Source organism: Pongo pygmaeus, chromosome 11 (assembly GCF_028885625.2).
Source record: "Pongo pygmaeus isolate AG05252 chromosome 11, NHGRI_mPonPyg2-v2.0_pri, whole genome shotgun sequence".
Taxonomy (NCBI): domain Eukaryota; kingdom Metazoa; phylum Chordata; class Mammalia; order Primates; family Hominidae; genus Pongo; species Pongo pygmaeus.
In genome coordinates, this window is record NC_072384.2 from 50854245 (window position 1) to 50868317 (window position 14073).

The 14073-nt window shown below is 41.7% G+C and overlaps 1 protein-coding gene across 21 annotated transcripts in view; it reads left to right on the forward strand.

The window, feature by feature from the left end:
• The first annotated feature begins 617 nt into the window (after positions 1-617).
• Positions 618-14073, forward strand: part of RIF1 (replication timing regulatory factor 1) — a 96552-nt gene continuing 83096 nt past the window's right edge. For 14 of the 21 annotated variants that reach the window (XR_010122819.1, XR_010122823.1, XR_010122818.1 and 11 more), the window contains exons 1-8: positions 708-834; positions 1214-1327; positions 2110-2188; positions 5671-5767; positions 7429-7556; positions 7672-7766; positions 10365-10554; positions 13128-13220. Coding sequence is in view for 3 of the 21 variants with exons in the window: in XM_063647477.1 (XP_063503547.1) it covers positions 1224-1327; positions 2110-2188; positions 5671-5767; positions 7429-7556; positions 7672-7766; positions 10365-10554; positions 13128-13220 (786 nt within the window). In the remaining 18 variants the exon portion in view is untranslated. Of the gene's footprint in view, positions 1328-2109; positions 2189-5670; positions 5768-7428; positions 7557-7671; positions 7767-10364; positions 10555-13127; positions 13221-14073 lie in introns of all 21 variants that reach the window. The other 7 variants (XR_010122814.1, XR_010122827.1, XM_063647478.1 and 4 more) reach the window with 5 other exon arrangements.

Genomic DNA, 14073 nt, shown 5'->3' on the forward strand with positions numbered 1-14073 from the left:
CTCTAGATCAGCTTGAGATACAGCTCTTTTCTTTCTTTCTTTCTTTTTTTTTTTTTTTGAGAGACGGAGTCTTACTCTTTCTCTGTCGCTCAGGCTGGAGTGCAGTGGCGTCATCTCGGCTCACTGCAACCTCCGCTTCCCGGGTTCAAGCGATTCTCCTGCCTCAGCTTCCCAAGTGGCTGGGACTACAGGCGTGCGCCACCACACCCAACTAATTTTTGTATTTTTGTTTTTTTTAAGTAGAGACGGGGTTTCACCATGTGTTGCCCAGGGTGGTCTCGAACTCCTGACCTCAGACCCGCCCGCCTCGGCCTCCAAAAGTGCTTGGATTACAAGGTGTGGGTCACTGCGCCCGGCCAGCTCTTAGTCTTAAACCTAACAGTACGTTATCTCCTTTTGCTAACTGATTTGTTGCTAAAACTTCAACAAGCACTGGACTTGGAGTTTGAACACTTAGTCTGAAGGTCCACTATGTTCAGTCTAGTGAGTCTGAGCAATTAACTCACATTTTGAATTTCAAGTCTCTCGCCTTAGGCAAAACACCACCACCTGATGCTCACCAGAGGGGCGTGACGCGGCAGCTGGGCAGGGAAGGGATGGGAAGGGAGGCGATCGATAACTCCGGTGCGCCGCTGACTGTTGGATTGGCTCGAACTTCTCCCGCCAGGCCTAACCTACTCCCGCGCACTCCTGGGCCCGCCCAGCCGCCATCTTGATCTAGGAGGGAGCGCGCCGCACGCGTGAGTAAACAGCCGGAGCCGGGAAAGTCGAGCTCTGGCAGCGTCCGGGTGCCGAGGGGCAGAGGCGGAGAGAACCCTGTCCTGATCTTCCTAGGTGGGATAAATATCGGGGTCACAGTGGTAGGCCGCGGGGAACCCTCAGTCTGCCCACCCTCCGCCCCTCTCGGCGAGATGCCTCGTTCCCCGGGCTTCTCCCGCCCTCCGCCGATCTCCTCCCTCTGTTGAAAGCTGCCCGGGAAAGTGGTGGCGGGAGCGGGCCCAGGCCCGAATGTGGCGTGGGCTCAGGTGCCTGGTGCCGGGCGCCGGAGGAGGTTCGCGCTGGGGTTTGGTGCTTTGGAGGCCTGGGGTGCAGACGCGGCGTGGCTGTGAGGCCGGGGCGGGCGTGCGGGTGTGAGGGCCGGACTCACACTGGGCCGCCGCGGGGCTGTTTCCATCGGTCACTGGATTTTCTCCTCTTCCGGTTCGGGCCTCAGGGTGGCCGACATGACGGCCAGGGGTCAGAGCCCCCTCGCGCCGTTGTTGGAGACTTTGGAAGACCCTTCTGCCTCCCATGGAGGGCAGACTGACGCTTACCTGACTCTGACCAGGTGAGGTCCGCCACGGGGCGTAGCGGGGAGGGGGGCGCTCTATAGTGGGGAGAAAGAAGGTGGTTGGGAGGGGCGCGTAGAATGAATGTGAGTTCTAGAAGTCTAGCAAATGTGAGTTCTAGAAGTCTAGCAAATGTGAATTCTAGAAGTCTGGCAAATGTGAGGAAGCCCGAGTCGCGGACGCGTTGGGGGGCGGGGGAGATGTATCCTAGGTGACGTTCCCGGGTGCTGCTGCTGCTGCGCTTGAGGTGTGTATTTGGAACGAGGGAGCATGCACGTGTGTTTTCCAAGCGAGAGATTTTTAAAAGTTTCGGTTGGAAGTAGTTGTTGGAGGAGGGGTCTTCAGTGTAAACCTCCGATGTGTTGGGAAAATGTGGCTACCCAGAGTTGTTTTTTTAACAGAGCAATACACTGATTTTTATTAATTGGAAAATACTTCAAAATAATTTTCATAGAAATGTACTAAAGTTTTGTAAAACCTTTTGTAAAGGCTTAGCAAATCGTTAGTAACTAGGGATAGGGATCCCTGTTCTGTCTTTTTGGAGTCAGGCTGTCACAACTTGCATGTACTCGATGTAAAAACTTATTCTGAGAGTTTTTCTACTTTCATTTTTGATATATATTGCATTATATATTCTGTATATCCTTAAGGACCTTAACTACTGGGTCAATTCATTTGCAAGAGTTAGAAAGTAATTTTTAAAAAGATTGTACATGTATTTTGGGGAGTATTTTTTTTTTCCTGTCAACTGCTTAAACTTGTGTTCTTCCTGCTTTTTAAGTCGTATGACTGGAGAAGAAGGAAAAGAAGTAATTACGGAAATTGAGAAAAAACTTCCTCGGCTGTACAAAGTTTTAAAGGTATGTATCTGTTTGTTAAATAGTTTTTCACTTTTGGTAGTTTTTTTTTTTTTTTTTTGAGGTGTAGTTTTGCTCTTGTTGCCCAGGCGAGAGTGCAATGGCTCAGGCTCGGGCTCAGCTTACTGAAACCTCCGCCTCTCGGGTTCAAGCGATTCTCTTGCCTCAGCCTCCTGAATAGCTGGGATTATAGACATCCGCCACCACCCCGGCTAATTTTGTATTTTTAGTAGAGAAGGGGTTTTTCCATGTTGGTCAGGCTGGTCTCGAACTCCCGACCTCAGGTGATCTGCCCACCTCGGCCTCCCAAAGTTCTGAGACTACAGGCGTGAGCCACTGTGTCCAGCCACTTTTGGTGGTTTTTAAAAGTTTTGCCAGTTGACTCAAAAGGTTTGAATCTAAAATAACAGCAATAATACTGATTGTAATACTCTTTATTGTTACTTAAAGCTTCTCGGGTACTTTCTTAATTACCTTACACGCTTTATCACTTAACTCTCCATGGTTCCATGAGATTATTTCTTAATGATCACTTTGCAGGTGAAGAAATTAATTTAATTTGCCTAAAGTTGCCTAGGGGCACTTGAATCTGAGTTTGTGCTCTTGAAAGCAGAGATCAGAGATTAATGTTTCCTTTCCTTTTGGGAATCTACATCTAAGTGATTCTAAAATTACAGTTGTCTTTGGTCTAGTCTGTAGGTAGCATTAATTTCTTTTTCCTCATTCACCCTCAGTTTTTGCTACAACCGTTATCATTTTTGCTTTAGGGAAATGATGTTTGACATCATATTATGGACCTGTGTTCGTGTCTTCACTTGCCTACTTAGTGGCTTCCTGACCATCCTTAACATCTTTTAAATTTCCTTGTTTTTAGAATGAAAAAATTGAACTTTTATCTCCAAAGTTTCTTTGAGTTCTCATTTTTATGACTGTGTTCTTTTTTTTTAAATTTTTTTTTGTGTTTTTATTATGACCTTGTTCTTGTGCTTTTATTTTTGTTTTTAATTTTTAAAATTGAGGTGGGGGTCTTGATAGGTTGCCTAAGCCAGTCTCGAACTCCTGAGTCCAAGCGATCCTCCCACCTCAGCCTCCTTAGTAGCTGAGATTACAAGTAGGTGCCACCATGCCCAGCTTTTGTGCTTTTTGTTTGAGACAGAGTCTTGCTGTGTCGCCCGTGCTGGAGTGCAGTGGCACAATCTCAGCTCATTGCAACCTCTGCCTCCCAGGTTCAAGCAATTCTCCTGCCTCAGCCTCCTGAGTAGCTGGGATTACAGGCATGCCCCCACCACATCCAGCTAATATTTTTAGTAGAGACGGGGTTTCACCATGTTGACCAATCTGGTCTTGAACTCTTGACCGCAGGTGATCCACCCGCCTTGGCTCCACCAAAGTGCTGGGATTACAGGTGTGAGCCACCGTGCCCAGCCATGTGCCTTTAAACAAGTGTTTCATCCAGGCATGTACATTTTAACGTGATTTTTGGCTGAGTGTTAACAGAGATACTGCCTACTCTTGTTGTTGTCATAGTCATCAACATTTTTTGTGTAAGCAGAAACTTTATTGTGTGCTAGTTACTTAGTATCAGTGTTTATTCCATTTTCTTCATTATCCATATTCCACATTACAGTAATTCAGTGTGAAGACATGCACTTTTGTATATTGAGTATTTATAGGATCAGGAATTCTATTGCTTCCTTTTTTTTTTTTTTTTTTGAGACGGAGTTTTGCTCTTGTTGCCCAGGCTGGAGTGCAATGGCTTGAACACCTTCCAGTTTCAAGCCGTTCTGCTGCCTCAGCCTCCCAAGTAGCTGGGATTACAGGCATGCGCCCCTACGCCCAGCTAATTTTTTTTGTATTTTTAGTAGAGACGGGGTTTCTCCATGTTGGTCAGGCTGGTCTTGAACTGCCGACCTCAGGTGATCCGCTCACCTTGGCCTCCCAAAGTAAGCCTCGGCCATTGTGCCCAGCCAAAATGTCAAGCCAACTTGACATTTTGAGTCAAGTTGCATTGTTTGTAAATAGGATTTGTACCTGAAATTATTTGGATGCACATGGAAGGTTGATAATAGGACAATAAGCAATTTTAAACAATGAAGGATAATTGAATTCTTTCAGAGTAGGAACCATACCAGGTAAAATAGAATATGTTTCTATGGCGTGTTTAGAGTTCAGCTAGGATTGTGTCTAGGAATCTACAACATTCTTGAAAATGAGACACATCATCGTTAAGGAACACTTTCAAGTAAGTTTAATGAAAATTAATCACAAACATTTACTAGCTGTTATCCAGGAGATACACTAGTAGCTCTCAAAGTATTAAGCCTTACTTAGGTGCTTACAATTGGTTGCTGTGCTATATCCCTCACATTCTGTACTCTAGGGTTTGCATTTTTTGGCTTTGTTTTGTAAATATATAGAAGACACTGCAGGGAAGTATCTGCTCATATTGAACCATTAATATTTGCTATTCTTCCTGCTCAAGAATAACAATTGAAGATTCCTTGGATATTTGATTCAAATAGATATGGTGGTTTTGAAGATAAATCCCTTTGGAGTAGGAAATGGTACAAGGGAATGGGGTACAGGGTAAAAGTAAACATTCATATTGAGATCCTCTTTGACAGATTTGGCCTTTTATAGCTTTTACATAAATAGTATGAGTTGGGCTTTAAATTCTAGATTGACAGCCAGGCACGGTGGCTCACGCCTGTAATCCCAGCACTTTGGGAGGCCTGAGGCGGGTGGATCACCTGAGGTCAGGAGTTTGAGACCAGCCTGGCCAACATGGTGAAACCCCATCTCTACTAAAAATACAAAAATATAGGCATGGTGGTGTGCGCCTGTCATCCCAGCTACTCTTGAACCTGGGAAGCAGAGGTTGCAGGGAGCTGAGATTACGCCATTGCACTCCAGCCTGGGCAACAAGAGCGAAACTCTCTCAAAAAACAAAAATTTCTAGATTGACATGGATTGAAATTCTCTTATGTATAAAGTAAGGTTTAAAAAATTGTTTTATTTTACTATTAATTGAGATAATAATAGATACTTTATAAATGTTACATTCTAACCCCTTCCTTCTCCCAGTCTTAGAGGAAGAGATGTCACTCCACTGTAAAGCTAGGATGTTAGCTTTTGGATTTGAGTCTCTTGTTTACTCAGTGAAAGGGCCTTGCTCCCTTTTCCCTGTCATGTCTTTAGCATCTTTCATCTGTTGACCTCTTTTTCTTTGCTTTCATAGGTGTAGAGATATCCTTTATCTTCATTCAGTTGATCTCGATCCAGTTTCCTCTCCTTTCTTTACCAAGCTGTACACATGGCCTTCTGATTTTATTCCTTGTTTATTTTTATTTTTATTTTTTATGCGTATTCTCAAGGATTTGTTGGAGTAACGTGATGAATTTGCTTGTTCTGTAATCGACTTCTGCTTTCTAAAAATTGATTTATAGTTGTGCTTGTTTGTAATAAATGTGATTTTGTTTTTGTAGACTCACATTTCCAGTCAAAACTCGGAGCTGAGTAGTGCTGCTCTACAAGCCCTGGGGTTTTGCTTATATAATCCCAAAATTACCTCAGAATTATCAGGTAGATAAATTTCTTATGACTGTTAATATTTTTAGAGTATAAATAAAGTATAAGTTTTAAGTATTAGTAGTTTGATGCTGTTAAAAGTACTGTTATCTCTGGATTAGTTTCAGAACCTGTAGTTTAAGGTTTGCTTTTAAGAAAGAAAGAATGGCCGGGTGTGGTGGCTGACGCCTGTAATCCCAGCACTTTGGGAGACCGAGGAGGGTGGATCACGAGGTCAGGAGATCGAGACCATCCTGGCTAACATGGTGAAACCCCGTCTCTACTAAAAATACAAAAAATTAGCTGGGCACGGTGGCGGGTGCCTGTAGTCCCAGCTACTCGGGAGGCTGAGGCAGGAGAATGATGTGAACCCGGGAGGCGGAGTTTGTAGTGAGTCGAGATCGCGCCACTGCACTCTAGCCTGGGTGATAAGCGAGACTCCATCTCAAGAAAAAAAAAAGAATGTTTAGATTATCATTACCTACACATAGCTCTAACTTTGATACTACAAAATTTGCTCTTAAAAATAATGGTATTTGACAAAAAATTAGCCGGGCGTGGTGGCAGGTGCCTGTAGTCCCAGCTACTGGGGAGGCTGAGGCAGGAGAATGGTGTGAACCTGGGAGGCGGAGCTTGCAGTGAGCCCAGAGTGCGCCACTGCACTCCAGACTGGGACTCTGTCTCAAAAAAAAAAAAAAAAAGGTATTTGCTGGGTGCGGTGTCTCATGCCTGTAGTCCCAGCACTTTGGGAGGCCAAGGCGGGCGGATCACCTAAGGTTGGGAATTCGAGACCAGCCTGGCCAACATGGAGAAGCCCCGTCTCTACTAAATATACAAAAATTAGCTGGGTGTGGTGGCGCATGCCTGTAATCCCAGCTACTCGAGAGGCTGAGGCAGGAGAATCGCTTGAACCCGGGAGGCGGAGGTAGCAGTGAGCCAAGATGGTGCCATTGCACTCCAGCCTGGGCAAGAAGAATGAAACTCCGTCTCAAAAAAAATCAGATAAAAACGGTATTTAAACATGATTGCTGTAAAAAGGGAAGCTTTTATTCAGGCATATGCACTAAGGAATGTGCTGAATTGAAAAGTTCTTTGACATGATAAATGTGGGATAATTTGGAACTAAAAGTGGTAATGAAAGCACAGAACCTAATGCTTTCCAAGTTTTCAAGTAGTCTGCACTGTTGCTCCATAGTTAGATGATTTCCATTGTAAAGGAAACCCTTATCTTTAGAGAAGGGAAGTTAGGAATAAAGATGTCAAAGTTGTTACTATCTGTTTTTGAGGGAAAAGCCGCTGCCTGCTCTTTTTTATACATGGAAGTGTTAGCAACCTAAAGCAGGAGTTGTTCATTTTGGAGCAGAGATGCAGGATTGAAAACATCTTACCAAAAATTGTCTTGTGTGTTCAAACCTACAATGATATCTAGTTATTTCAGTTGCACAAGATATCTGATTTGGTGTCTGTTGTTTTATTTTCTCTCAGTATATCTTCCCTTCTAATCTGAATTTTGTGTTTTGGGGAGAAGTTTGGTATCAGCATTGGTTCTCTGATCTGTTCTCTGGATATACATTTAATTTTATGATTGATGAGTATATTGTTTTCTCTAGTTTTATATTTGAGACTTTAAAGAGTATCAACTATTGTATACGAAATTAAAACTGCTTGTTTTTCAGAGGCAAATGCTCTGGAATTGCTTTCAAAATTGAGTGATACCATTAAGAGTTCAGACAAAAATGTACGTACCAGAGCACTTTGGGTGATATCTAAGCAGACATTTCCCTCTGAAGTGGTTGGCAAAATGGTGAGTATAGTTTTTGGGTATGCCATCTTAACTATATGCCAATTAAAAAAAACTATAATCCCAATAAAAACAGTTCAGGCTTATTTCATTTGTATTTATTTGGTTTGTTTTTTAGGTATCCAGTATAATTGATTCATTAGAAATACTGTTTAACAAAGGAGAGACGCATTCTGCTGTTGTTGATTTTGAAGCATTAAATGTTATCATAAGGTATGCATTTGGATGTTGTGCAAATTGAACAATAGTTTTCATAAATTTAGCTGAAGGAGAGGGCTTTTGGGATTTAAATGAGAGACACTTTAAAGGGGGAATGTCATTTACACAAAACGACTCAAGGACAAAAAGTAACAGGAAAAAGATGGAAGTAGATGTGCATGGGTTACTAGGTTTTTTGTTTATTTTTACTGGGAATATGTTCAAGGTGAAGTCTTGGTTATGTTCCTGCTAGTAACATACACAGTTCAGGTTTGAAAAATATCTGTTAAAGCTTGTGTAAGGGTTTAAAAAATAATGTAAACTCATAAGTGGGCTTGGGTTGTTTAGGAAGGCAATCAGTGTTTAGCAGGGAAAAGAGTACCTTGTTCATTTTTGTTGTAACAGGCATGCCAACGCATAAACTCTTTTTTAAGTGTGAACTCTTTGATGACATTTCTGTCTTCCCTGTGTTTTGTTCTTTAAAATTTTCTTGTTGAGTTACTTGCTTTAACTTCCCCACTGTTGAGTGCTCTGATTGATGCTAAGATTATGTCATGGTTCTCTGGCTATCCTCTTCTATAACAATGATGAATTTAGTAATATAACAATAAGTAATACAGTTGGCCCTTTGTAGGTTCTGCATCCTTGGATTCAACCAATTGAGGGTTGAAAGTCTCAGAAAAATTGCGTCTGTATTGAACATGTACAGACTCTGATTTTCTTGTCATTATTTCCTAAACAATACAGTATAACAACTACTTACTTAGCACTTACATTGTATTAGCTGTTATCAGTAATCTAGAAATGATTTAAAGTATATGGGAGGATGTGCATAGATTATATGCAAATACAGTCATGTGTCACATAATGATGGGAATACATTCTGAGGAATGCATTATTATGTAATCTCATCATTGTGCAAACATTATAAAGTGGACTTAGACAAACCTAGGTGGAATAGCCTACTATATACCTAGGCTGCATGGTACAACCTGTTGCTCCTAGGCTACAGACCTGTACAGTATATTACTGTACTGGATATTGTAGGCACTTCTAACATGATACTATTTGTGTACCTAAACATAGAAAAGGTACGGTAAAAATATGATAAAAAAGATTAAAAAATGATACACCTGTATCTCACACTTAACCACGAATGGAGCTTTTAGGACTGAAGGTTCTTTGGGTGAGTCAGTGAAGGAGTGATGAGGGAATGTGAAGGTCTAGGACGTTACTGTGCACTATTGCAGATTTCATAAAGACTGTACACTTAGGCTATGCCAAATCTATAAAAACATTGTTAAAATAAATTAACCTCTACTTTCTGTAACTTTATTTTTTTGAGACAGTCTCACTGTGTTGTTCAGGCTGGAGTGTAGTGGTGTGATATCAGCTCTCTGCAACCTCTACCTCCCAGGTTCAAGTAATTTTTGTGCCTCAGCTTCCCGAGTAGCTGGGATTATAGGCGCCAGCCACCACGCCTGGCAAATTTTTGTATTTTTAGCAGAGACGGGGTTTTGCCATGTTGGCCAGCCTGGTGTTGAACTCCTGACCTCAGGTGATCCACCCACCTCAGCCTCCCAAAGTACCAGGATTACAGGCCTGAACCACTGTTCCTGGCCAGCTTACTGTAACTTCAAAATTTTTAAACTTTTTGTCTTTTGTAAGAATAATTAGCTTTGGCCAGGCACAGTGGCTCACGCCTGTAATCCCAGAACTTTGGGAGGCCCAGGTGGGTGGATTACCTAAGGTCAGGAGTTTGAGACCAGCCTGGCCAACATGGTAAAACCCCATCTCTACTGAAAATACAAAATCAGCTGGGCATGGTGACGCGTGCCTGTAATCTCAGCTATATGGGAGACTGAGGCATTAAGAATCGCTTGCACCCGGGAGGCAGAGGTTGCAGTGAGCTGAGATTGCACCACTGTACTCCAGCTTGGGTGACAAGAGTGAGACTTGGTCTCAAAAAAAAAAGAACGCTTAGCTTAAAACACAAACATACAATTGTACAAACATATTTTCCCTCGTTAGATCCTTATTCTAGGAGCCTTAATTTTACATTTTTTTTTTTTTTTTTTAACTTTCATAACTTTTTGGTTAGCAACATAACACATCAGCCTAGGGCCTCTGCAGGGTCAGGATCATTATACTGTCTCCCACCTCCACATCTTGTCATACTGAAACGTGTTCAGGGGCAATAACATGCATGGAGCTGTCATCTTCTGTGATTGATGCTACCTTCTGGAGTATCTGCTGAAGGACCCTTCAAGGCTACTTTGCAGTTAACTTTTTTTAAATACAAGTAGGAGTAAACTCTAATGATAAAAATTATAGTGTTGTAGTGAGGTCCTGGAACCAATCCCCCAGGGATACTGAGGGATGACTGAAATATTTCAATCTAAAGACAAGATTGGTTCTTTAAAAAAAATTTACAAAAGCAGTAATGTGCAAATTTGTAAAAACAACATCTATTTCTTGTGTGTATGCATATTTGTATATATTCTAAAACAAATGGGCCGTACTGTGTATATTTCTGTGTGTCACATATTTTACTGCTTGTTTAGACTTAAAACATGAGGTCATGCTAATTATTCATTGATTTCTCTATTATAGGCTAATTGAACAAGCCCCAATTCAAATGGGAGAAGAGGCAGTGAGGTGGGCAAAACTGGTCATACCTTTAGTGGTTCATTCAGCACAAAAGGTACATTTGCGGGGAGCAACTGCCCTGGAGATGGGAATGCCATTATTGCTTCAGAAACAGCAAGAAATAGCATCTATTACGGAGCAGCTTATGACTACTGTGAGTGTTCTTTTATGTAAGAATTTTCTGGATACTGCATCAGAAGGTTCTGCACTAAGCTTAAAATTCAGTCTGGTGGCCAGGTACGGTGGCTCTCACCTGTAGTCCCAAAGCGGGAGGCTGAGGTGGGAGGATTGCTTGAGGCCAGGAGTTCCAGACCCATCTGGGCAACATAGTGAAGACCCATCTCTACAAAATATCTTAAAAATTAGCTGGGCGTGGTGGCATGCGCCTGTAGTCTCAGATGCTTGGGAGGCTAAGGCGGGAGGGTTCCTTGACCAGAAATTTGAGGCTGCAGTGAGCTATGATCTCATCACTGCATTCTAGCCTGGGTGGCAGAATGAGACCCTGTCTCAAAAAAGTAAATAAAAAATCTGTCTGGGCATATTGGTATAGTTGCACTATGATCTAGGATTTTAGCTTTGAATCAAAATCTTAAGAGTTGCATAAGTTAGCATAGGCACATTGCTCATTACATAGTAGTAAGGAAGGGAGCTATCTATTGTTACTAAAATCCAGACATTTTACTTCATGTCTAGTAAACAGGAAATAGGAATTGTATTTCTGAAAGAGGGAGAGCATTAACTGATTCACTCATGTTTGGGTTGTTACTGTATAATCCCAGTAGATACAAATTTAATGTACATAAACTTACCTAGTCTCTATAGTTTTCTAGTTACTACTTGCCACAGATTTTAGGTTTTCTAACCATTGTTCTTATAACATATTTACTGGGCATCTGATATGTGCAGTGCATTGTTGCAGGCGCTGTGAATATAGCAGTGAACAAAAGAGGCTTGATGGAGCTTATTTCCTTGTGGGAGAGATCATTAAGTACGTAGTGTAGTAAGTGAAGACCACTAAGGAGAAGAGCAAGGACCGGAGAGTGCCGTGAGAAAGGAATGTAAGGTGGTCAGAGAAGGCAAAGGAAAGGACATTTGAACAGTGATTTGAAGGCAGAGTAGGAGTTATCCATGTAGATAATGAACCAGACAAGAGAACTATGAGGGCAGAAGGCCCGGCTCTAATGGTTGTGTACCTGCTTGGTGTTCTGGGAACACTGGGCAGTATGACAGTAGTGGAGTGAATGAGAGTGAGAGGAAAAGAGGGCCCAATCACATAGGACTATGGCAGGGACCATTGTAAGGATGGATTTTTACTCTAGATTACACGGAAAGCCATATTTGAAGGTCTTGTTTTGTTTTTTGTTTAAGAGACAAGGTCTCACTATATTACCCAAGCTGGTCTCGAGCTCCTGGGCTCAAGCAATCCTCCCACTTCAGTCTCCCAAAGTGTTGGGATGACAGGCATAAGCCACCACGCCCAGCCCCTAAAACCTGGGATTTTACTTACTTAAAATGCAAAAGACTTCTTGGTAATGTTCAGTATGACACAGTAACTCGAGTGTCTTCATAAATAGCTTTATTCTGATGAATTCAATTTTAGTAACACACACACATATATATATATATATATATTTTTTTTTTGAGACAGTTTTGCAATTGTTGCCCAGTCTGGAGTGCAGTGGCGTGGTCTCAGCTCACTGCAGCCTCCGCCTCCTGGGTTCAAGCGATTCTCCTGCCTCAGCAGGAGTAGCTGGGATTACAGGCACCTGCAACCATGCCCTACCGATATTTGTATTTTTAGTAGAGATGGGGTTTCACCATATTGGCCAGGCTGGTCTCGAACTCCTGACCTTGTGATCCGCCTGCCTCGGCCTCCCAAAGTGCTGAGATTGCAGGCATGAGCCACTGCACCTGACCATAAAATTCTTTCTTTAACCCATTTATCAAGCTTGCAACAAAGCATATATGAAATTCTTTATATAAATTTGAGCTAAAAATTATTTCCCGTGTCTGTTGATTATGAAGCTATTAATGTATTTTTTCATTATTGTGAAAATATTAATACAGTGTCATTTAAACTAGTTAATGATATGCATGCTGACATTTTTAGGGTAAAGTATATTGGTAGAAAAAAAAAGTTGGATTGATGGATGGTAGGATGACCAGATAGGTGATAAGACCAACATAGTAAAGTGTTAGTGGTAGAATCTGGGTGTTTGTATTAGAGCATTTACTGTAAAAACTCATTCAGATTTGCTGTATGCTTCAGTTTTCCTTGGAGTCTTTTGGGAAAATTTTTTTTTTTTTTTTTTTTGAGACAGTCTTGCTCTGTCACCCAGGCTGGAGGGCAGTGGCACAATTTCTGCTCTCTGCAACCTCCACCTCCCAGGTTCAAGCGATTCTCATGCCTCAGCCTCCTGAGTAGCAGGAATTATGGGCCCCTGCCACCATGCCCAGCTAATTTTTGTATTTTTAGTAGAGACAGGGTTTCACCGTATTGGCCAGGCTGATCTTGAACTCCTGACTTCAGGTGATTCTCCTGCCTCGGCCTCCCAAAGTGCTAGGATTACAGGCTTGACCCACCGCACCTGGCCTCGGGTGGGGTAATATTTTTATTATGGAGAAAACTATTTGGTTGAATCAGTTTTTGAAAATTATTCCTAGACTTTGGTATTGGATTTTTTTTTCTAAGAGTCTGTTTGGTAAATTAATTGCTTTTGTTTGCAGAAATTAATCTCAGAACTTCAGAAGCTATTTATGAGTAAAAATGAGACTTACGTGTTAAAATTATGGCCTTTGTTTGTCAAACTACTTGGAAGGGTAAGTGCCCAGTTAATGAACAGTCAACAGTTTTTACATGCTGGACTCTTTCTTTTCTTAGTTTTTCTTTGTACACTTGATGCTCGGTATTTCCTTTGTACAGCTGATGCTCATTATTTCATGCTTACTCACTAAAATTTATTTGTAAATCTGAAACCAGTACTTGCATTGCTTTTGCCTTCATTTGTAGACACCCAGAGTGGCAAAGAATTGGAGTCACACAACGTGCATGTTTCCAGCTGAGGTCAAGCAAGGTTACACTCTGCCTTTTTTAGTTCTTATACCTTAAACAGGTGTCCTTTTTATAATCCATGTAATGCCACATTTTTCACTTTTCTGTGCTTTCCTGGTGGTTTCACTGTTTAAATTTGGAACCCAAAGCTTGGGTCCAGGTGCTGTCTAGTTTGTGTTCCTAAGCAAAGGAAGGCTGTGATATACCCAGTGGTGAAAATAAACTTTGTTCAGGCACGATTTATAGAGCTACTGGCTGTGAGTTTGATGTTAGTGATTCAGTAGTGTGAAATATCTTCTAATAGATAGACGTTAAGCAGGTTATGTATTGAACAGCTGACAAAAGTGTTGTGTCCAAAGAACCTAACCCTGTATTTCCCATGGGATTGATCACTCAGTATTTGCCAATTTAGTGTTCAAGGCTACTTTATATAATAGAAAACCATAACTACTATGAATAATGAGAGAGAATCAATTGTATGTTCAATGATTAAGCCAGGTTTTGGATGGTAGGGGGTGTGCTGCTTTTATTGTGGTAAATATACATGTTCTAACCATTTGTAAGTGAACAAGTCAATGGCATTAAATCTATTCATAATGTTGCAAGCATCACCACTATCTG